This window comes from Acartia tonsa, chromosome 2 (genome assembly GCF_053477335.1).
Source record: "Acartia tonsa isolate MP-2025a chromosome 2, ASM5347733v1, whole genome shotgun sequence".
Taxonomy (NCBI): Eukaryota; Metazoa; Arthropoda; class Copepoda; order Calanoida; family Acartiidae; genus Acartia; species Acartia tonsa.
The window spans coordinates 9151684-9177125 of record NC_137261.1 but is presented as its reverse complement, the minus strand read 5'-3'; the positions used below and the strand labels follow the sequence as shown (position 1 = coordinate 9177125).

General features: G+C 31.2%; 2 protein-coding genes across 2 annotated transcripts in view; both read left to right on the top strand.

The window, feature by feature from the left end:
- The window catches only part of LOC145303999 (uncharacterized), a 29686-nt gene extending 24606 nt beyond the window's left edge, over positions 1-5080 (top strand). Inside the window, exons 9-13 of the mRNA XM_080145750.1 lie at positions 114-190; positions 427-591; positions 1706-1790; positions 2525-2645; positions 2870-5080. Coding sequence (XP_080001876.1) covers positions 114-190; positions 427-591; positions 1706-1790; positions 2525-2645; positions 2870-2950 — 529 coding nt within the window. The 3' untranslated portion in view covers positions 2951-5080. The remainder of the gene's footprint in view (positions 1-113; positions 191-426; positions 592-1705; positions 1791-2524; positions 2646-2869) is intronic.
- The window catches only part of LOC145304025 (uncharacterized), a 465321-nt gene extending 442129 nt beyond the window's left edge, over positions 1-23192 (top strand). Inside the window, exons 2-8 of the mRNA XM_080145784.1 lie at positions 11585-11601; positions 12215-12269; positions 12889-12972; positions 13368-13417; positions 14833-14859; positions 15230-15291; positions 21829-23192. Of these exons, the coding sequence (XP_080001910.1) occupies positions 11595-11601; positions 12215-12269; positions 12889-12972; positions 13368-13417; positions 14833-14859; positions 15230-15291; positions 21829-21924 (381 nt within the window). The 5' untranslated portion in view covers positions 11585-11594 and the 3' untranslated portion in view covers positions 21925-23192. The remainder of the gene's footprint in view (positions 1-11584; positions 11602-12214; positions 12270-12888; positions 12973-13367; positions 13418-14832; positions 14860-15229; positions 15292-21828) is intronic.
- The last annotated feature ends 2250 nt before the right edge of the window (positions 23193-25442 follow it).

The window sequence follows — 25442 nt, the reverse complement described above, 5'->3', positions numbered from 1 at the left end:
ATACTATATCATATTTTATTTTAGTAAGAATCTAGAAGCTGTAATGGAGACCCAGGCCCTAACAGCACTGGTTATTCTTGCCCCACTGTGTACTATACTATATCATATTTTAGTAAGAATCTAGAAGGTGTAATGGAGACCCAGGCCCTAACAGCACTGGTTATTCTTGCCACACTGTGTACCATCACAGGTAATAATATGCATAACCTACAGACCGACCATGTCTCCAAAAATAACCAATTATAAGTTTTATGCTAACAAAATGAAGAAAGAAAATAATTTTCTATGTAATATTCAAACCACCATGAGATTAATTTTAAAATAAAAAAAAATTCTATTAAAAGTTCAAAATTGCATTTTGTTTGTTTTATTATATTTAGATTACGGATAATTGGCCAAATTAGTTTAACAATATTTTGTGTTTAGATACCTATTTTGTGTTACCGCGACTGCGCTACCTTGCAAAACTGGACCTTGGTTGGCTGGCCCAGTCCGGGAAATTTTTCAGCTGGTGGCGGCCAGTGTGGAACCTTTGTCTAGTCATCATTCTTGTCTCATATAATCTCATCACTTCCATCATTCATAACAGGAACTTCAAGTGCATTTTTGATTGTTAGAATTTATTTTATTCAAGTGTCGTTGCCCCAACCATCAAAAGGATCTGTTTAACAAGATTTGAAAAAAGGGCTAAAACCAGCCCATGTCTTAAATTTTAAAATTAATGTAGCTTAACCCATCTCAGGACCAAAGTGATGCTTCCCTATAGGGAGAGCTCATTCGAATTAGTAGTTTTTAAAAGCTTAAGCTTTAGATAGAAAAACCTTACTACTTTATAAAATAGATTTTTAAAGGTTTCTTAAAATATTTTGAAAATGTGTTAAACAAATTTCTATTTCTTTAATTAAAACGTATGATCGGCTTACACAGGATTAACCTAATCAATGAAAATACGTACATCAACCCCCACCCCCGTTAATTTTTATTAGGTTTTATAGAAAGAAAGGGGACAAAAGACTAAAAAATTTACCTTGGATTATAAACTTTTGGGACTTAGTCAATCTTGAAATAGTTGTCCGATCTAAAAATTTCTAAATTTATCTATAAAGAATTTTTATTTACATAAAGGGCATTTTTATTTATAATAATTGGAAATAAAAATCGATTTATCTTTAACAGTCATTTCCTTTAAGATCCTTTCTTTTTTAAAAATTGACAAAAAAAATATTTTTGTCAACTTGACCTAAGGAAAGCCTTTGACAAAATACTTTCTATATACTGATTATGATGTCCCAATGATGACTAAATTCATAAAAGATAAGCTTAATATATAAATAAGTCAGACAAACTAAATATAAAGTATCAGCCCATTAATATTCAATATTATTTAGAATTATGAATCAAAATCCGTATTAATATATCCCGAAATCATTTAAATACATGATGCCTAATATATTGATATTCTCTTTTTACATTATGCATAATGATCAAAGGCATGGGATTTTTAAATTTTTAAAAGCCTAAAATCATTATTTTAATATTAGACCTTCGAACTTTCTACTATTGATTTCTCTTTCTAATCATACATTTCCGTTACAGAAATCATTATTCCAAGTTTTAAATCGAAGGGACATACGTACGCACCGATTATTCCTGATTATATAACAGCTTCGCTTATAAAATGACCACTTGTTATACTGTACCAGGATGTCCATAGAAGTAATACCCATCACCGTATTTGGAATTATCTACATCATAACTATCATAGCATTAATAATCTTCGTATGTAACAGGTATAGTTTTTTTTATATCGAATTGTACTATAGACAGCTTTCCGCAGATATTTAAATAAAAATTATATGATTAAAACAAATTTTGGTAGCCCCAATGGGACAAGGGCTTCGGCAAACAAAGCTGGTATTAATTTTATGATTTTTATTTTAATATTCGTGGAAAATTGGCTGCAATACGATGCTATCCATGATTTCAGTATTGCTGTGAACCGGTTCCAATCCTGTGGATATTAATCGGTTTCGTTGCCAAACTGTAAAATTATTTACGTTGTTTGCAGCGAATCTTCTTTGGCCATGAACCTCATTGCTTTCGGTGCGTCAGTGGTTCAATAAATTGCATTTTTCTTGCTTATGAAATTAAATAGCTAAGTTATTCTTTATCTTCAATTTGTCTATACGTAGCACATCCAAGTAATTTAACAAATTTAATATATGTTCTTTTTTGTAAATGAATTAATATTTGAAAATATATATTTCTTTTTGTTCATTTGTGTTTACTTAAACTTTTAATTGGTCGTTATTTCAGAACTTATTTTGGACATAACTGTCCTTTTCTTCATATTTCCTTCATTTTTCTGTTCGTTTAAATGTAAACCTAGCCATGTCGCTATAAAAAAAAACCAAAAAGCAATTTTTGCAGACGAAAAAAGTCTCCACTACTTTGCCAGGTATTTGTCTGGATTATACATCTTTACTTTATTGGCTCTTGTTCCTGATTGAATGCTTTATTTCAGACGCACGAGATTAAAATCGTATTTATCGCGTATCTCCTCTCCTGACTGCACGCAATCCTCCCAGCCAGACACAGTCACCTGGAGGGCGGACAGATGCGAAATATTTCTTGGAGCTTTAGGAAAATCAGTTTTACATTTTTAACCAAACAAGAATGACGCCATCTATACGTAGCGAAACTCTTGCATGTAAAAGTAAGAACAGAAAAGTAAATAGAGGAAAACGGGAGCATAACAGACAGACGGACATAGTGAGTAATGATGATCAGTAGTAATACGAATCTTCAAACACAAAAATCAGCCGTCTATCTTTAATATCAACTGAATAAATCTGATTATTCTACAGGACTTGTATCACTGAACTATCTGTCTATAGCGCCGGTGGCTAAGCCGGTCAACTTTATACTTACCAACCTATGGCTGAGTTGAGCGGTCATCATCAACCTATCAACTTTATACTCATAAACATATGGCTCTGCCGAGTTGAGCGGTCAACTTTATACTCGCCAATCTATGGCTCTGCTGAGTTGAGCGGTCAACTTTATACTCACAAACCTATGGTTCCGCTGAGGATGAGCGGTCAACTTTATACTCATAAACCTATACTGCTGAGTTAAGCGGTCATATCATTTTAGTAATATGTACAAAATAGATAGGTCATACAACACTTTAAATCATAGCTAAGAGAATTAAATTGATTGTAAAATATAATTCTTTCAAGTTCTTAATTAAAAAATTAAGATAAGGGAGGTTTTTATTACAAAATGTCTATCCATTTAGTGGCCCTAGCGGTGTCTATACACCTTAGATGTTCAAAATTTTATAGTAGAAGACAATCTTTTTTTGCGTATTTGCTCTCTATACTGTACATATTACTAAAGAATATTTATAAAGTCATATATCAGAAAAAAAGTAAATGTTTCAAAAATTATTTGAAATTCTTTTTAGAAGTATATTCTAAGAGACGAAAATCATGACATTTTTGGTCATTTATTCTTTTTCTAACTCTGAATTTTGATAATTGGTGTATTATAACAAACTATATATCAACCTATAAACAAACGCACAAAAAATTGTGATTTTTGAAAGTTATTGCTCAAGTTTTACCCATTAAAATAAGAATAATTTTTATCGTTAGACAATCAAAGCTCAATTTACATATGGTATTAAATATTCATTATTTTTTTCAAGCGAAACTTCTTTGCAAAAAAGATTTTGTCGTTTTTTTTTGTGGAACATATTTTTTCTCGGATGCTTTTGCCTAAATGTTAATCAACATTTGGCAACTTAAAATACTATTACAGTAATATAATCTAGACTACAGATTTTTAAAAACGAATTAAATTGCGCATCTTTTTAAAAGCTTTGCTATTTCAGCATTTTGCGTTACTCCCCTTAAAAATTACTCATAGGCCAAGGGCATTGAAATATAAGTAAGGTTAGAAAGGGATTTTTTGAATAAAAATGTTTAAGAAATATAATCGGTTTACTTTACTTTTTTGTAAATATCCTCTTATTGTGTGCATTCAAAACCGCATAATAGCATATTCGCAGAATGTTTTCTAATAATTTTCGCAGTTTAATAATTGCGAAATTAAAAGTTTTGACACTGCAGTTTGCACAACAGGGTTTAACAAATCTAAAATTTATTTGCGCCATCAAATAAGAGTATGTTGTTGTAAATCTTTGAAGACCATCATAATTTACAGTCCAATGTCCCCTCCCTCTGTTGTAATAATGTGCTGTATACGCGGAGATTAATGCACACCATCTACTATACACCTTGTATGCATATTTGTCTTTCTTTATCCTTTTATATAAAAGTAACAGAATGTCTGTCTGTTTGTGTCTACGGAAGGATCTCGCTAATCGCTTCTTCTTTAAAGTGAAACCTATTAGGTTTAATACCTCTTTTGGGAGAGGGTAACACCACCTTCCTAAGAGAAATGGACCTAATTTTGCCCTTTTTTAAAAATTTCATTTAAAAGTGGAAGTTAGCCCCCCCCCCCTCTCTTGCCACATTTCCTTAAGGCCTATAGGGGTGTAGCCACTTGTAAAAAATGAAGTTTTATCTTTTTAGAAATATCAGTTTTATTGATATTAAAATTTAAACTTTCATTTATTTTATTTAATGCAAATTTATTTATTCAAGTCTACATATGTTATAATTTTGTTAAAAGCGCAACTACTTTGTAACTTGTGTATGTTTGTGCGAAAAGTACGTTTCGTTAAAGTTATTTTCGCAAAATAACCCTTTAGAAATAATAATAATTCCGAAACAAAAATTGTCGATAATTGAAAAGACTATCTTAAAAAGTTGTGAATATACTTTTTAAATATTTTTTACTGCGCTTATTATGAACATAATTACCCTTGTTAATAATGAATGATATTATTATATTAAATTGAAACCTACGCTCTGTATAGCTCATAACTATTTATATGACCCTATTTTTAAAAAATCTTTAATTATTTAATTATTTTTAATTGCTTTTTTGGTCTTCCTGATATTCTATATTTGTGATATGATATTTTTTTTCAAATATAATTTAAATCCCATTGTGAGTTTGTTTTTCTTGTATTAAACGAAGCGTAGCAACTCTATAATTCATGCATTTTGTGTATATAGAAAATGAAATAGATGGAAAATGATATAGGTAAGATATATTTAAGTTTTTTTATGTTGGGGCATGCGATTTGGCACTGCTAAAAAATCGCCTACCAAAATACTGAGAAATAAATAATTTTTTAATAACATAAAAATATGCGACTATGTAAAGCTTCCAGAAAAAAAGAATAATACTTAGCTGATTTAAAGAACGATTAGACAGGCAATTTCGTCTTCATAACACATAAGAATAGGAAACAATTAAAATGTTCATTACTGCGCTATTTTAATTTTATTCCTTTCTTGTTCCATTTCAACTTACAACGGAAACTTTTCGTTTGACTTTCCGCTTTAAAAGGTGAGATAGATTTTTTAGTGCGTTTCCCTCAGTTTAAAAGTGAACACTGAATAAAGAGGTTTTACGTAAAATTTATATTTAAAAACTATCTAACGTCCGCTAACATTCAGCTAAAGGTTAATAAAGCAATAAAAATCGTCGGGAAGGTTAAGGGTTAATCTGCTGTATTCATTGTTGAAATTAAAGGTACTGAAATTATATTTTGTCGTTACTAAAGACGTAACAAAACGGTTCAATCGCTGTTTTAAGTTATTTACAGCTGTTTATTTGTTAAGTATAAGGACCTAATAACAAGGGTTGTTAATTAAAAGGGGAGAAGAAAGCAAAATATGACTTTGACTAACTTATAGCCGGAAATGCTTTATCAAAAAAGAGATCTCTGGGGATATCTAGGTATCTCAAAAAATAAAATAATAAACAATAGATGTATAACCCCATTAATTTCTTATAGGAAAGTATCGATACTTTAGGTCTGTGCAATCCAATCAAAATTTATTCAAACTAGTACACTATAGCATTGGAATAATTAGTTGTTTACCATATATCGCATATAGACCATAAAAGAACTTTTGATGTTGTCAAAATCTTAATTTAGGTTAGGTTAGGTTAAGAAATGTTATAGGGTTATTGAGATAAAGCCCCGCAGGGTTAGAGTCCTAAGAAAAGCAAACTATAATTTTCCGCGTTAAAAATAACAATAGTCAAAGATTTGTATAAAATATTTTTTTGCGTGACAAGATTAGAAACACATAAACAAAACAAAAATTCCATAAATTGTGATGTTTTTTTAAAACTATTATAATCCCTTAAAAAATTCAATGTCAGCAGGACCATTATCATACAGGGTGTTATATTGAAATTGGAGCGTCAAAAAAAATGACAAAAAATATATTGAGATATTTTAACAAAGGTCTTTTTTAAGTAGTTCAGATGAGATTTTTAAAGTAGCCGCCGCCGTCTTCAGCAAAAACTATGCTCCGATTTATCAACTTTGGTAGAGGTACGAGGGTGAAGTTAAAAGAGAATGTTCCCGCTATTGCAGCCGTATTGAGTTTTTAATCTGCAGACGGAGGCTAATTTTATCACTTGAATTTGATCTACATTTCCTACAATAAGATGTTTTGTTTTGATTTAATAGAAATGTGAAAATTTAATTTTTATATTTTATTAGCTGATTTTGCTTTTTCACTCTGTATAGTAAAATTTAGGGCTCGGCTGACGTGCTTCAGCCACGACCAAGCCTCAAATATAAACCTATTGGATGCTTTAAATTTATCGTCATAACTTACTTAGGTTTAAACTTCCTGCTAATTATATAAATTGTAAAAGGTTAATTTCCCTGCGGCTTACAGGCGGCTGACGCGCAGATGCCGAGCCCTAGCAAAACTTTACACTAAGCAGAGAAGAAAAACAAAGAGCAGAATTAAAAACAAGTCAATAATCAATTAGAATAATTCAGTTGTTTGTTCAAAACTTTTGTCAAACTCAAGTAAACAAGAGTATTAAATTTGTTTTTGGGTTGGGGTGCTAAAAATATGTAGAAAACTGTTATATCCGGTATACTAAAGTAGAAAGATGTATGCTTGTATGTAAGTCCAGTAAGTTATAGGGAATAATAGATACATAATTCATTGGGAAGCTTAGTATTAGTTCTAAGTAAAAACAGGATCTTTAGAATATTAAATTGAACATACGTTGCTGTAAGTTTAACTTTAGCATAGCATTGGATAGATAATTAAAAACAAATTAATTAAATTAAAGATATATTATAAGATAAATTTTTTATAATTTATTTAGTAAATGAAAACGGTTAAACCTAAGCCATATTTATTGTACAGCTATGTGACCGCTTTTTTGGTAATCTCTAAACGGAGGTTTCAGAAAAATAGCCTAAAAAATCCATATATTAATGCAAAGATTCCTAAAATGAGGATACTCAATCGGTTTGGTTATAATCAAATCTTAATTGACAACAACTGCAAAAAAAAACTTTACTACATGATATATTTTTACTCATATATTATGTTTTGGCCTTCCTGAATAATTTTTTTTATTTTTAGAAGAAAAGTTGACATTTCAAACAAAAGTTTATTAGCTCATGTAATCAAATTCTCTTTTTAAAAGGGAAGCAACTCTATAACCCCCGTTGTCGGTATGTCCGTCTAATTATGAATTACTCAGCTGCTATTAAATATTTTTTTTCAAATACACTAGGGGCTTTTTTTGTGTGTGAATTTTTCCATTTCATCCAACCTTAAATGAAAAAAAAACAATAGGGTAAATTTTCATTTTGCTAAATAAATTAGATAAATAGATAAAATTAGGTAAAGATACCTAAAAGCATACAGACACCTACATAATAGATATATCTATCTAATATGTGGGTGTGCCTAAACTTAGTGAAACCCAAAATTATAAAAAATATTTTAATTCCTCATTCTTGTTTTATTTTGTTTTATTAGTTCACCTTGAATTTGCAATATGGATATATGAGACCTTAATTGAGTTTTCTAGTTGAAAAGCTACTTTATTATTCACTTTATCTCACAGTCAATCCCTAATGCCACTGAGAAAATGTGATTTCCAACTGCTATTTGTAATAGACGGCTGAAAGTACATGAGAAATTTTCCCCAATATATTTCTATCCTTCATTTTAACAAATTATCACATACTCATCCATATTCCCATCCCTGCTAATTATGGATGTTGTCATTCTTGTTTTTAAACTTAAGCAAATTTGTAAATTTTTATACAAGATTTAGGGCTGATATCAGGAATTTATTCTTAATTACATGTATCCATAAAGTTATGTTTCTGTCTGTCTGCTAAAGTCCAGGTCAAGTTTCTGGAGGGAAGTCCAGCCACCCTAATTAGTTGCAAAAATAATCAATTATTTTGCAAAAGATGGACTAAAGCCGCTATATCAATATTCAACATATAACAATAGGCTTTGCTCCAAGAGGTGATCAAAAAAAAGTTAAGGTGAAATTCCTAAAAAAAAGGGACCAAGGAAATCTTATACAAAAAAAAGGACCAAGGAAATCATCTTCTACAAAAAAATGGGGGGGATTTTTTTTGTTTTTGGGGGGGTTGAGGATGTCCCACCCTCCAAGAAAATAGCCTAAAACCACCACAGGACCAGTAGGTATATTCCCTGAAGAGTAGAATCCGATCGGTTCAGTGATTACCGAGATCTTAAGCTTCAGACGGACGGACGGACAGACATCAAGAAGGAATTTTAGTACAAAACATTTAAAAGAAAAAAAGGGTAGACATTTGTTATTGATAATACTAATTGGAGGTGGGGGAGGGGGGGGGGTGCTTTTTCTTAAAGGGCCTACCAATCAAAGAATCCCCCCCACCCTCAAATAAATATCTCTGATACCTTACTTTGCGGGGCTACCTAGTTCTCAATAAAACATAACTTAACCTGACCTAAAGTAATAAACTAACAAATGAAAAACTAACCCACCCCCTTATTTCAAATTTATCATTAAATAGATAGTTCTGTGCTCTACAAGACACTTTGTAGGTAAACGGGCGGGAGTTACATTAGTACTCCACTTTTAATTAAAGGATTTGAACAAGAATATTTAAATGACCCATAACTCAACTTGTGTCTTTTTCTGTATGAAATTAATTAAGACCAATATATCTAGAAGTTAAAGAGGTTAAATATTGCAAAAACATACATTCCGTAATTTTAATTGATCGAAATGACTAGGAAATTAATTTTCAGCTCCTCCAAAATTTCTGTTTTTCTGATACTAAATTACAGAATTAAAAACATACTTTCGGCCTATTGAGAATAATAATGGAAAAACTCTAAAAGCATATTATTTTCCTATCCTATATTCTTATTTGTTATTAATTAATGATTGTTTTTGGCTCAAATTCAAGATATTTTTTTTATTTGCTGTCATATACTGAATACTCGTCTATAAACATAAAAACACAGGCCAAAAATGAAATGTTCTTTGAAATTGCTGAATATTCTTTGAATCTTATTATCAATAAATTTAAGGGTGGTGGGCTTTCTAAAGAGAAAGTTACTTTGTACAAACCAACCATTTGAAATATATTCATCTAAAGTCTAAATGGACCTAATGATGCTTAGAAAGTAAAAGCTTATCATTAAATTGGTCATTTTGACACGTAAAGTTGAAAAACTAAATGTCATCCATTAACACTGTATAACATTAACAAGGATGTCAACATCCATAATAGTTAGGCTAAAAAGTTAAAAGTTACTTTATTGTAATTACAAAGCAGCATAATTGTATCTATAATACACAGTGTAGAGTTGTATGTCCGGTTGAAGATAACTGCTGAACCGATTATGATTTTAAGGGAAGATGCACCCTCGTCTTGGTGTGTTTTAAGCTATTTTAAGGACACCACATTCCCCAAAAAAACAGGGTGTCACGGAGGACATGGCTATCATATTTTCGACTTGTCTTTCTCAAAATAACATTAATAACCTTATGAATAAGGTATTGGCTGAAATAAAATTAAACATACATTTTTCCAATGACATATTATGCACACATAGGACAATTATACTGTATGTTATAAACCGACGGGTCCGGACATACCTATATTTCAAAATGCTTCGCTTTAACAATATTTTCAAATGCTTGTTGACACTTATATCTTTGCGTTTACAGATTGTCTTAAAATTGTATTTCATTTTCAAACATTTTTCCCTTTTTTAGTTGCGAAGCTACTCTTCGAATATGGTATATTCTAACTAGGTTTAGAAACCTAAGCCACAGCCACCATTAGCCATCCAATAATCCTCATAGTCATCCCCAGTCACAAGAAACCACAGCCACCAAAGCCTACAATTACTGTTTACGAAATGAAAGTTATGGAAAAAATATATTTAATAATAAAATAATTTTTTCAGAATGGCTTCAAAACCGATTAATATCCTCTGGATTAGAACCAGTTCTCAGTCATACTAAAAAATCATTTATGACATCGAATTAAAATAAATTTTCCACGAATATTAAAATGAAAATTATAAAACTGGTTTTGATCCTAACATTTTTAACTTTATTATCCGCATATCGGCGGAAAGCTGTCTATAATACAATGCAATAAATAACTATTCCCCTTCCCAAACAATTAAGATGTTTGTTTTCAAATTTTGTGAAATAAATCTTGTTTTTATTTTCTACAAAGAGAGCAAGGACAATCTTATTCTTCGATATCTTATAGGTCTAAAAAGGAGAAAGATAGATATAGATTAGATATTATGTTTTAATCAGCAAACTTACAGAAATTAGATGTAACTTTCATGTTTATCATCGGATTTATAAATTTTTTTTAAGTATTTAAAAGTATGACTTTTATTGTCCAATTTAATTTCGCTTATAACTGCTGACCTATGCTCTAATGTAACTTAATTGCCTTGAAACAAAAATACTTTGTTAAAACCTTAAATTAAACAAAAATGGTCACACATAAGTAAGTTAAAGAGTAGTTTCGCTTTACAAAATTGTATAAAAGTTGAAATAAAGGTTAGCAAATTTTCTCTAATGAGAAATCTTGTTTACAAACAAAACAAAGTAAAATATATAATTAAAATTGGGGAAATTTTCGCATTGTCTAATATACTTATTTAAGTATAGCTTTATTACTATTACAGCATGATAAATAGTTTGTAACAGTTTTTGGTAAAATTAAGTACTAGACTTTAATTTTGTGTTACAATTGTTTTAGATGCTTTAGTGGTTTACCTCAAAGTGCCAAGCCAGCACAGATATGAGGGAATGAAGATTACGCACAAACCCTCCGTTTTGGGGTGAATAACTGCTGCACCCTAACCCTGCGGGGCTATACTGTACCCAATGTAAACTAACCTAACCTGACCTGAAGTAAAAAACAAACACATTTTATTTAAAACTATTTTTGGAAATTTAATGAATTGAAAAAAGAGTGGTGTGATGGAAACGGCCAACGCTATCATCCTTGTTACATTCGATTATTTTTTCTGTCTTTGTTGTGAAACTTCTAAATGTTAAATTGTTATGTAAAATAATACTAACATATCTCTAAGATTTTCTTATTTCTTGATAAATTTTTTTTCCAGAGATTAAAAATGCCAGGTATATGAAAACATTTGTAATTTAATGAACCAGATTTCAAATGTATTATTTTCTATGCAATGGACATGTTTAGTATAAATATTGAAAAATCCGCCCACTTATCTTTAAAAATATTCGTCCATATGTGGATTATAAATATAAATAGAAAAGTGCGTAGTTTGTACAACCTAATCAAGATTTGTAAAAATTAAATTTTAAGCCAACGAAAAGCAGAATAAGTTTATAGACTTTTGGGGCCAGTATAAAATTTACAGTTCAATGTTTCACACCTATCTCACTTATTTTTTAAATTAAATAATAGGTCATATTTTAAACCAATGTGTTGTTTTAATAAACAATGAATTGAATTTGTTCTATTCCTTAAATTGCCTATTGAGCAAGAAACTCCTGATTCTTATTTTTTTAATAAATTGAAAATAATGGGGAAGTAGTTTTTTTCATGCCAAACCTAACCCTGCGGGAGGCAGTAACCCCTTAATGTCCTTTACCTGTTGTGCCGAGATGAAAATAAACGAAAACTACCCACTCCCTTGCTTTTATTTATTTATTATTAAAGGGGGTTTCTATGCTCGCCAAGAAGTTTTGAGGGAAATTGTAATTTTATTTCATTCAGCCTGTTGTGACCATCTGGCAGTTCATACAAAAGAAAAAGATGACCATCCCATGAGGTATCTCAATAATATTTATTTTTAAATAAATTTCCCCTCATATCTATAATACAAAGTACCTTGATGTCTTGTCCGTCCGTCTGTCTGTCTGTCCCTTAAGATCTCAGTAACCACTGAACCTAATGGATTCTACTTTTCAGGGAATATACCTACTGGTCCTGTGGTGGTTTTAGGCTATTTTCTTGGGGTGTGGGGCACCCATAACCCCACCAAAAACAAAAAAAAAACATTTTCTTAATGTGGTGGTTTAACACCCTTTTTTTAAATTACCTCTTGGGGCAAAGCCTCTAGATGATAGGGGCGATGCCGCTAGTATCTAGTATGTATAAAACAATTGAATTTTCTAAACCCTTTTTCTGAAAGAAAATTTTTTTGTCATTATTATTTTTTGTAAAGAATAGGGATTTGCTTTTTGGTTCATAGAAAGCAAACGACGTATCAGGTTTCGTAGCATTTTCACAGCATCTTTTGATAGGTTATTTAGATTATGTAAATGTTAATGATTGCCCAGTAGGGTTAGAGCCCCCCGCAGGGGCTAGAAATAGGAGAAAAGATACTGTAAAAAAAAGGACGAAACCCGCTATTTTGTTTTCTTTCCATGATCCCATTTTTGTTTCAGTGAGTACATGGTTGATTACACCTTGGTTGATGAGAGTGATAAAAAGTTTGGTGTATGTAATGAAGCCTCGGTTTTTAAAGCAAGGAAAATAATGATAATAACATTTTCATTCACATTCATAATGAATATTGGTGGGAAGGATTATCTTGTTAAAATGTAAACAATGGCCACTTTTATTTAATGCCACATAGGTGACACAAATCATGCATTAACTGTCAACATAATAATATAAGGTTTTAAATAGGTCTTAACTAGTTAGACAAAAAGTATTAGGATTACTTACTCATTTCATGTCATTTAAACATTTTTGTGAGATTTTAAAGCAAAACCCAAAATAATCGTTTTTAGCTTGAAATAGATAACCTAAGCTTTTGTGGTTTATTATAAATAACAAGATATAGATCCTTTAAGCACACTAACACACTGCATACCACTTTATCACATAGGATATATCTATAATCATTAAATTTGGAAATTAGATCTGGAAATACTTTAATGTACAGAAGTGATGAAGGAGATTGGATCGTAGGTAAGAGATTATAACAGTATATGGATTAAGCAGTCAAACAGCGGCCGGCTGCTTTTTATCTATATAATCTTTATCACTTTTTGATTCTCCAGAAATGAAAATTATTTGATCTTAACCCTTAAGAGTCGGGCCCCTTGCCGCACCTTAATCAGTCGGGGGGGGGGGGCCCCTCATTATCTCAGTTCTTATTAGAGCTAGAGGGCTAAAATTTTTTGTGCAAGTCCTCTGTGTTATGGTGAATTTCCGACCTTAAATAAGTCAAGGTCAATTTCCGCTTCCTTCACCCTTTTATTTAACAACCTTTGTTTTTAGGTCCTTTTTTACTTAAAAATGTCAAACGGCTGTAATTTTTTTATTTTTAAAGGTAGAAGAAATTTTTTTTGTGCAGAAAATGTTTATTTTTATTTAAATTTTATAATTGAAATATCAAAACATAAGTTTCAGCGGCCGCAGCTGTACTTGGCAGCTGCCAGCCGCCGCAGTCGGCGGTCGGCGGGAAAACGGCGGAGGATCTTTATGAAATTTTAATACATTATGTAGACATGTAAGAAATGCGGCCACAGGAGCATTTTAAAGATTTCTGGAGACCTGGAGGATCAGGACCTGCAGGATCATACCTGGAACCTGAAATTGACTTGAACACCTGTATTTAATATGAGGATGTACTACTAGAGGATATTTTAGTATTTTGGTAAGATAAAATGCTTTGTTTAAGTCAAAAACAAATTTTTGTTCTTTACCTGGATGACCCTGCCAGGTTTGCTGGCATCCTGTGCCCGCCAGGATGGAGATATTCAAAAAATTCCAACTATCAGTTATGTGTCATACCCATACTTAAAAAGTCAAGCAGTTTGGGCTCTTTATCTTTCACACACAGAAAATGAGATAGAAAAAACCGGATGGGGGGACGTTCAACGCCCCCCCCCCCCCCCCCCGACCGTTAAGGGTTAATATACAAGCAAGTGTAGGATGTGTATTAATACATTTGAACGCAAATTTCGTCTCAAAAAAGAGCTTTTGCCAACTTACAATTTTCAATATATTTCCTTGCACATTAGGACTTCCAGAAAAGTTTTAAAGATACCTTAATCCCCTTAGTCTTTATTTTTTATTGTTGGACCTGATGTTACAATACATTGTAATGGACAGCGGTTACCTTACTATTAATTCATTTTTGAAAAAAAAGTTTTAAACATTTTTTGGGGGAGATTAATTATTTTCTAGGGAGGGTGGCGGAACCCTCCAAACAAATAGTCATAAACCTTCCCTGGAACTATGAGAAGCTAAATTGTAAAGGAAAAGCATATTGGTTCAGTATGTAACAATATTCTTCGTTACAGACAGATAGTCATACAATTATTCTTATATAAGGATACAAGATATCCATAACTATGGCTAAAATTTGAATTTTTTAGGTACAGAACTTGGGAAGAAAAGCAAAGGTGAAAATACCCTTAATTAACAAAAAGCGAAGCTTTTCTAAATTTTGGCGATTTTTAAGACTATCATGCACAATGTAATGAGCGTAGCAGTTTTATGATAACGTAAATATATATGAGCGTTGAGCACTTTATATTGAGAAACCTGGATTTTAAACAATTTTACTGTAAATTAACAAATTACTTGACTTATATTGGTTCATTTTTAATTTGTCAATGTTTTAATTTTTAGTCATAATACCAGATTTGTTGTGTTTTACTTTTAATAGTGTTAAAATCCATTTGTTTATATAAATTTTTTAATGTAAAAAAATATTGTATCAAAAGTGTTACTAAATTCCAAAGGTCACAAAATACACTAATTTTGTTGAAGGTGCGTTGATGAGATCCCAAGATCCTGACAGAGAGAGTTTTATCCAGGAATGTCCATGCCAGGTAAACTTTACATAAACAAGGATGATAACATTCACAAAAGCGAACCTCTAAGATCAGACTGTAGACAAAAAACGATAATTTAGACTTAAGCAGAATGTCAGAACTTAAGCCGATTATTAATTTATTAGTATACTAGCGGCTTCGCCCCTAGCCTCTAGGGGCTTTGCCCCAAGAGGTTTAATCAAACCAATTTTTCGTATTTTAGGTATTTTAGAATTAAAAGAAATTTTTTTTGAAATTTTTTTTTGGGGGGGAAATTTTTTTTTTTGGGGGGGGGTAGTCGACCCCACTATTTTGATTTTAGTTTTAAAAAGAAAAAAGAAAAAAATTTTTGGGGGGTGGGGGGTATTTTTCATTTTTAGGGGGGTTGGGGGTGTCCCACCCCCCAAGAAAATAGTTATAAACCTTCCCGGGACCTATGAGAAGCTACCCTGTAATAGAGAACCTGATCGGTTGAGCGGTTAGAGAGATCCTTCACTACAAAAAGACAGACAGACATCGTTCTACTTTGTATTATAGATATGAACAAACTGTATTTACATTACATTATAAGGACTTGATCATATAGATGATTTGCTTAAAGTACTGGACCTTGTTGTCCTATAACTCATAGAATAGGATAATATCATACGAAATTTTTTGTAAAAAAGGTAAAAATCAGGTAGTTTTTAATGGATTGGACGTACGGGCATATTTTTACAATTATAGAATTACTACGCTTTCTTAATCGTTACTTTTGCCTAATTTTGATTATTGAGAAAACTATTATTTCTAGATTTTTATTTTTCAATACATAATTATATGCTTTCTTTTTATGAATTTAAGATCATATTTTTTTTTCTCGGCACCAGAAAAAATATTATTATGACAACTTATCCAACTATAGTTATGAATAGAAGATATAAAATTTCATAGCACCTTTCCATATTCAAATTTGAGTGCGTTTTTTCACTACCGTTAGAGTGTTAAGTTTACATACCAATCAATACAAAACAAAGATGACAACATCCATAATAGCGAAGCACAAAAAATCGTCGATGGGAACATGTAGATTTAAAAGGTTTTTACTAAAATCAAGAATAGATTTATTGGATAAAATAGACATTAAACCTTGTTTTATTTTGGGAAAAATTATTTTGATACTGATATCCCATAAAAGTTTGAAAATTGCATCAAAATAAACAAAGATATGGGGAAATATGTAGAACATATAAAAATAGCCAAAAACCTGATAAAAGGCAGTCTGGCCGTCATGGTTGTTTTATTAAAACGACAAAAAATTTAATTTTTAAATCCTTAACTTAAAAATTTGGAAATTTGGACCATATACACTGAAGATATGGAAAAAAGTGTTAAATATATAAAAATAGCCTAAAACCTGCCAAAAAGGTAGTCTAGCCATCATGGTTATTTTGTTTAAAAGACGGGAAATTTGATTTTGATATCTATAACTGAAAAATTTTGAAAATCGGACTATAAACACTGAAGATATGGAGAAAAATGTTAAATATATAAAAAACAGCCTAAAACCTGCTAAAAAGGCAGTCTGGCCGTCATGATTGTTTTCTTTAAAAGACGGGAAATTTAATTTTGATATCTATAACTGAAAAATTTTTGAAAATCGGACCATAAACACTGAAGATATGGAGAAAAATGTGAAAAAAAATAAAAATAGCCTAAAACCTGCTAAAAAGGCAGTCTGGCCTTCATGGTTGTTCCTTTAAACGACGGGAAATTTAATTTTGATATCTATAACTGAAAAAATTTTGAAAATCGGACCATAAACACTGAAGATATGGAGAAAAATGTGAAAAATATAAAAATAGCCTAAAACCTGCTAAAAATCGGTCCGAACGTAAATGATGTTTTATAGTCAATTGTGCTCCTTAATGATGGGAATGATGTCAGCATTCTATCTTTTATAGGAGCTGAGTAAATTCCATTTCCCCCATAGCGTTACGGACTGACTGACGGACTGACTGACGGACGGACGGATAAAGTGAATTATAGAGTAGCTTCGCTACTAAAAAATGTTATCTTTAAGCTAAACCTACCTCCTTAGTTAGCTTTACAAAGGTCCATGGATGTTTTTAGACTATTTTTCTGTCCACTTTCAGAGTACCTGGATGCTAGGGCCGCTGTCGCTATTAGTTAAAATATCTTTTGTGGTCTACTTTCGGTTAAAGTGAATTCCTGTTATTGTTTTATAAAAACAGGTCAGGGGTGTGTGTAAACATAGTACCCCCCCCCCCCCCTGCCTCTAGGGATATGGACATCAACAAACAAATTAAATAGATAGATAAAAAACAGCATGTAACGTTTAAATTTTAATCTCTATTTTAAACATTTATGTTAAACTAATAGCCTAAAACAATCCGTATGTGAATTGGTTCAGTGCTTAGCGAGATAGCAACGGTTAAACAAACAAAAGAAAACCTTTCTACTCTATACAATAGGAGAATTTTTACACGGCTAGAGAAAACGAGCATAATAGTCTTTCACTCAATATGTTTATAGCAATAATTGTCCCCGTCCTAAAATCATAACGAAGTTTGAGGAACATTATTTTTCTTTTGAAAAACAATTTTTCCTATCAGTATTATCAAAGGAAACCTATTTACAAAATTAACACAAACAACAAAGAAAAAACTTTACAGTTATGCCTCTTAATAGGCTCGGCTTTGAATTTTTAAAACAAGTACCATCAATAGCACAGCTATCAACATTTCTTTTATTTAAGTAGATATAAAAATTACAAAATTTTATTTTTTGATTTTACCCAAAGTAAATTTAAATTTTTGAAAGCAGTCCATAAACAAAAAGTTACAGTAACTTTTTTTCAACGATATGTGTGTGTTTATCAAACTGACGGACGGTATGGTGTATGGACCTACGGACAAACTATCATAATATAGAGTAGCTTTGCTACTAAAAATAGGGTCAAAACTAAAGGTATTTGTTTATTTATTTGTGTAATCTTTCAATGGATGTAGAATATACGTGGATATTATGACAGGGGAAAAATTGTCGTCAATTTATGTTGCTAACATGGAACTCGTTTATTGGTCAGTTCGTTCATCCAGTAGGGAGGAGGGGATGAGGTAAAGTGGGTGGATGGGGGAATCGTTATAGCGTGTTCACTTCATTAGAGATCATGGAAATCTGATATAGGATTCAAGTAATGATATATCCAATAATCTTTCACAATTTGGGAAAGTTATGCAGTTACAGTAGGTAGATAATGACTTTAATAAAAGCAGCTACGTACTATTATTTTATACTAGCGGCTGTCTTAAGCATCTAGTGGGGGAAGAATGGGGAGTAAAAATAGCTTAAAACCATTCTGGAACCTATTTGAAACTTCTTTTAAATCCAGAACTCAAGCTATTGAGATCTTAACGAACAAACAAAAAGTATTTATTACCTTTTATAATAGAATTTTGGACATAGAAAAGCTTTGTTTTTTTATAAATATAAATTTATAAAATATTTACAATTATGTAAAAACAAAAACAAGGATAACAACATCCACAAAAAAAAACAAAGTTCTGAAATCGGACGAAAGAGAAATGGGGTATTCCTGTCCAGTTTTTTGTTTAGGAATGAATATTTCTTACCCGAGGGAATAAATGATGGACCGATAGGTCATCATTTATTCACGAGGGTAAGAAATATTCATTCCTAAACAAAAAACTGGACAGGAATATCATTCTCATTTAAACAAAAAACTCATTTTTTTAATTATTTTTTAATTATTTTAATTATTTAAATATTATAAATATGAAAAAAGGAGATTATTTTCTTTCTTTTGGTAATTAATAAAAATTTTAAAATCTTCCAAAAAAAATTAAAAATCTTCTAAAATCATACCAGGGATATAAATGAGATACCAGGGAAATAAATGAATATTTACATCCACTATTTAAGGGGTTGTTTATATGGGAATGTACATTTACTCTTGGAGAACTTAATCAGCAGAATATAAAAAAGTCAACACAAATGAATGTAAATAAGCCACAAAATTGACTAAATACAGGATACTTTCTAAGGCCAAATTTACATTTCCCAGAAATCAGATGAATAGGATGATGATATAATATTAATTATTATTGAAAAAAAGTAAAAAAAATTACCAGGTAAAACCAGAACTCTCTGTTACGGACGTACGAACATACCATGATTATAGAAAAGCTTTGCTTTTAAAAAGTTCTCGTGTACTGTAAAGAAAACAAAGAATATAAAAGAAAATATTATCCCTAATATTTCATTCAGTAAGAAGGGAGATTAAACTTTACATTTCCTATTATAAATTGCTTTCTAAAGGGTGAGCAAAAAAAATTCTTAAATTCAAATTGCGCGTCTTTAGAAAAATGCTTAACCACCATTGAGTTAATAAGCTTCTTTAATGTAAATAAACTTTTTGTGCTAATTATGATCTACAAATCTACACTTTTCTAAGTTTGGAGTATTAATCATCTTTTATTCGTTTTTCCTAAATTAATCCAATGCTTTATTAAATGATTGATAAAATAACTTTAAATTTGTCTTAAAATGCACATTACCTTTTTTTTCTTTAAAAAAATACATTGTTACATCTCCTTGGTCTGTGCAGAAAATTTAGCTAGAAACCAGGCAGGGAGGAAAGAATGGGCTGTTATTACACCAGCCCCCAAAGTATTATGATAACGGTTTTTTTTATTCGTTGGCTTAAAAACCTTGGGGACTTTTGATTGGTTGCTGGTTTATTTAGTTAAGTGTCCAAACATTTCAATCACTAACTGTAATCTACAGAAGGAATAATATTGTGTATCATCATTGCATTGGGGATGCATATCAATTTATCGGCCATTGTCTTATCCCTTTAGATCCCTGGCTTGAAACTGTGCGAATCAATCATGAAACATAAAAAGCAAATAAATAAATATCAGGGCTCAGCAATTGTATCTTCAACTGCTTCCTCTAACTCATTTAGGATAAAACAATGGGTGATTATTTGATGTATTTAATGCATTCAAATAATGATAAACTAAATTACCCTCTCTGTAGATCAATAGTATTGGTTGAAAAGTTCGAACATCGCTAGTTTGAAACAAACAATCATGATTTAAGAAAAATGTCAAGTAATTATAAAACTTTAGGTACCAGTGTAATTTACAGTCTCCTCCCTCCCTACCTTAACTGTATGTTCGCATCCACAGCCGGCACACATAGCTGCTGGAGGCCGTACCCAATATCATATTAAAATAACCTGCATGAGCAACAAAGCCATACAAAAATTAGAAGGCTGCCAAGCCCTGATTTATGTACCTACATGTTTATTTTCTTAAAAGTCAAATTTCAACTCAGTCTCAGTTTTCCGGAAACTTTTTTCTCTGCTATATAAATAGAGTAGTTAGAAAAGAGTATCCTTATACTAAAGTAACAGGATGTTTGTCTGTTTGTTTTTGTGTCTGTGTATCTGTGTGTCTGTGTATCTGTGTGTCTGTACCAAAGGATCTCGCTAACCGCTGAACCGATCGGGTTTTCCTTAACAGGGTAGATTTTCATATGTCCCGGGAAGGTTTTTAACTATTTTGGGGGAGGGTACAACCAACCTCCCAAGAGAAATGACAAAAAATGACTTTAACGTAACATAAAGAAGTAACGTAGAGACTTTAACAAATAAAAACATATAAAGTGATACTAGAGGCCTCTAGGGGCGTAGCCGCTAGTATTTAAATAAATTGGGGTGACGTAGTTATACCCCAATGTTAAAAAACTGTTTCTTTTATCAGGTTTTTTCATTTTTAAAAGTTATTTTTCGATAGAAATTTATTTTCTGATTTAAACCACGCAACCTTACATTTCGATCCATTTAACAAAGCTGCAATGAAAATCATATGTGCAAACAGTTATATATCAGTTTATCAATCATACGTAATACCTTCTTGGAAGAATTTAGATATACTTTTCTGTGCTAGATAGGCAATTAATTAGATAGGATATAAAATTAAATAGCTGGGGCTATCAGAACTGGTAATATTTTTTATATTTGTGAATTGTCTGTAAAAAGGAACAAAACATGTTTTTCGGTAAATCTGTAAACCGGTTCTAATCCAGCGGATATTAATCGGTTTCGAAGTTACTCTTAACCTAAGACGCAGCTTATAGAAACTGTAATTGACCAATGGTAAAATGTACAACTACACTGGCCTATCATTGGACGTTATTTTTATTAGCACTATAAGCAGCTTCTTAACCTAACCCTGTTGATGTTTTTAGAGACACCATGGAAACTGTCTTAATTTTGTATAACTTTTGCGGAACATGTTCCAGTTACGTCATATTTTTCTTTCCCGAAAAAGAGAAGGGGGGAAGAAAATCTCTTCAAAAGAGATGGGGAAAACCCCCTTTTCTCCCATCTCTTTTTTCTTCCCCCCTTCCCTTTTTTTTCTTTCCCTCTTCCCTTTTTCGGGAAAGAAAAATATGACGTAACTGGAACATGTTCCGCAAAAGTTATACAAAATTGGGACAGTTTCCATGGTGTCATGTTTTTAGACCCAAGTATGGCAGTGGAGAGATGGCAAGAACTGGAAAACAGACAACAAGCTCAGAGTTGTCATCAGAAAGGATAAGATTACCATCAAACAATAAATAACAACAGACACAGGTCATGCGAAGATAAATTAAATTTATCTTCTGTTTCTATTGGAAAAAGGACAAGGATTTAAAGGAGGAAAAATGTGTTATGTCAATTAAAATAAGGCCACATGCAGTAATAACGCGCAAAAATAAAATAAGAAAAAAAAATATAAGTATGTCCTAGCTATTACGGTAACTTCGTGATTACATCCCCTTATTTTTTTAGATTATTTGAAGTATTGAAACATACACACATTTTTTTTAGTAGCGAAGCTACTCTATAATACGAAATGTCCGTCCGTCTGTCCGTCTGAGACAAAGTGGGGGATCTAGCGGCTCCTAGAAAAGATAGACAGCTGAAATTTTTAGTGAAGATTCTTATAACATATGCCTATCTAATCTATATATTATTTTGTCCATCTGTCTGTTGTTTGGGGTGCTAGATCGATTCCTAGATTTTTATGTTTTTGTAATCTTCTCAACTCCTTTTTAAGATAATGGGCTGAAATTTTCAGGGATTGTTTAAATTTACATTCCACATATTTTCTTTAAGTTTTATTACGGTTTTCTATTAGTTGGGTTGCTAGATCGATTCCTAGATTTTTAGGTTTTCTATGGTTTTCTCGATTACTATTCATGATTTGCGGCTGAAATTATTAGGAATTGAATATGCTCATATTCTACATATTTTTATCAAGTTTCATTAAGATTTGTCTATAAATTGCGATGCTAGATTGATTCCTAGATTTTAAAATTTTCGTGGTTTTTAAGGTTGCGTGATTTTTAAGGTTTCCTTATTTCCCTATTTTATCAAGATTAATGTTTATTGTATGAAACTGCTTTATAGCAATTTTTTCTGATATCCATTCATAATTTTTGAGCTTCGCTACTTATGGATGCTGTCATCCTTGTTTTATTTCTAAAAGTTTCGCTTGTAGAGTAAAATTTAAATTTAATTAAATATTAACTGCAAGTATTTGTGATCCCCATGGTTAATATATCTTTATAAAATTTCAATTTGATCCTTTTTGATAGGCGTGTTACAAATATGATAAAATTGCATAGGCTAGAATGTTAGAAGTTAGAGTTGCCTTATACATCGAAACCCTAACTCCAAAGCTAGCCTAAGAAATTGTACAGAATTTGGCCTATTTTGTTGTTGTATGCCTGACAATTTTAATATATATAATATCATTTTAATTATTGAAAATCAAAGAATTGTAAAAATTTTGAAAAAGGGTGAAATAAAATAAGATCAAAACTAAGTACAGTCATAAAAAAATACAAATACCTTTAATATATTAGATTTAGATATAAATATATCTAGTAGATATATATGTTTTCTTGCATTGAATAAGTGTAATGTAAATTTGTTTTCTTTTTCAATAAACGTATTGTTAAACCTAGTCTATAAATAAGAAACTGAAAATTATATTACTCATATTTATAAGGGCTAGCCAGACGTCATAAATTCAAGGATGTCCAAAAAGGATAAATTTGATAAATTTTCAACGAAACTTTAATTTTAGATATCTTGCAGCTAACAGATGGCTGACGCTCGGTTGCAGAACCATTAATAATTATAAGTCAAATTCTTTTTTAAGAAATATCATTTTTTAAATTTAATTCACGAAACCTTTAATTTTTTGGAATTGTCAATTTCAATTTTTAAAATTGAAAAATATTGAGTTCCCTGAGGCCTACAGGCGGGTGACGCAGGGCTGCAGATCCCTGCTTTTAAGGCTGTCAGCAGAATAACAGCTGAAATTACATTTCATGTGAGCACACAAAATTGCATGAATTCTTATTATTTGTTATCCCTTTTTAAGTTCGGTTTAACATGCATCTAAAGTTATGTAGTTTGCCTGATTCTAAGAAAGAAATTCTCTGTGCAAAGAGAGAAACTCATATGCATCAAAATCAGGAATAAGGTATAACCAACAAGCGAAATAAATATATAATAATATTTGAGGGGTAGATGTAAAGGTCGTCAATTCTACAATGTGGTGACCCCCAAAGACAGCTAAAATTACGTATAGGTTTTGTGATTTTTTTCCAAATTAATTTCGTTGTTGGTATAAGCTGGCACCAACTATGTTCCCTGAATTAATTGCCATCGTAATATTTCTGTGACCTTGATAACTTTTGATATCATCCAGGTCCTTATATTTTATGGGAAGTGGATGTGAGCCTCTGTGGAATGTAACAAACCATGTTGATTATAAAGGAATAGAAGAAGAGTGTTTTTTTTTAATATTAAATTTGTGAAGCTATTTTTACCTTTCAAAAAAGAAGATATATTCAATTTTCCTTACAGGTTATAAATAATTTATTTTTGCTTTAACATAAAATTGATCAAAGTAAATAGAATAAAGTGATATTTCCAAATTTCAAATGTTGATAGAGAAAACTCTAACAACTCATAACAGGAAGTAGTTAGAAAAAATTAAGAGAATAAAATTAGTTTTATTCTCCCAACTGTAAAACAAATTTTAGTGGCAACCATACATACGTCATTTTAACATTAGTTGAAGCGTTAATGATTAATAGTTATTTTTTTTTTTATAAAAATGACCTTAAAATTCTTCTGGTTCTAAGTAAAAACTTTAGTGTATAAGCCCCTAGCCTCTAGGGTGACATAATTGAATGTGGAGGGGGGAGGCTGAAAAATATTCTAAACCCATCCATCCCAACAATTCATGAAGCCCCCCCCCCCCTTTTTAATGGAACCATTTCGTAATCAATGTATAAATAGCACCTAGAATTAGAATTTTGCATGAGTAATCCTTGGTAGGTCTATTTTCCCTAAATCGAACAAAAAGTTGAAAAAGTAACGGCTGACGGCTCAGCCGTTAAGCCGTTTTTTTTGCTAATTTTAGGGCAAATCTGTCATAAATTACGTAGGAATCAACTTTTTAAAACATATTTTTGCTTTAAATCATGTAAAATGATACAAAAAACATTTTTTTTAGATTTCTAGTACCAGCAGCTACCGGCTAGAACCGTTTGAAAACGTTTTGGAGCAGCAAAGAGTATTATATGGAGATAGGTTTCGTGGTTGGTTTGCCTTGAAAATAGCCAAAAAATGGCTAAACGGCTAAGCCGCCATCCGTTAGCCGTTACTTTTCCAACTTTTTGTTCGATTTAGTGAAAATAGACCTACCAAGGATTACTCATACAAAATTTCAGATCGAAATTCGAATTCTAAGTGCCATTTATACATTGATTACGAGATGGTTGCATTAACCCCTCCCCCCCTTTAAAATTAAATAGTCTAAAACCATTATATTCCTTTGTGAAGCTTCCCTAAAATGTAGAATGCAATAACAGTGGAATGCAAAATATTATCGAACAAATAAAAAGCCTTACTACTTTATTTGATCATCTCTTAACTTAACTTTTTAGAAACATTATTAATTATTTATGTTAAAAAAAGTACAGCAAATAATTTCAATGATTACAAAACCCTTGAAAATTGGCAACAAAGTTCAGCAGATGTTTGTAATTTATTATTTTTAAAAGCGAAGCTT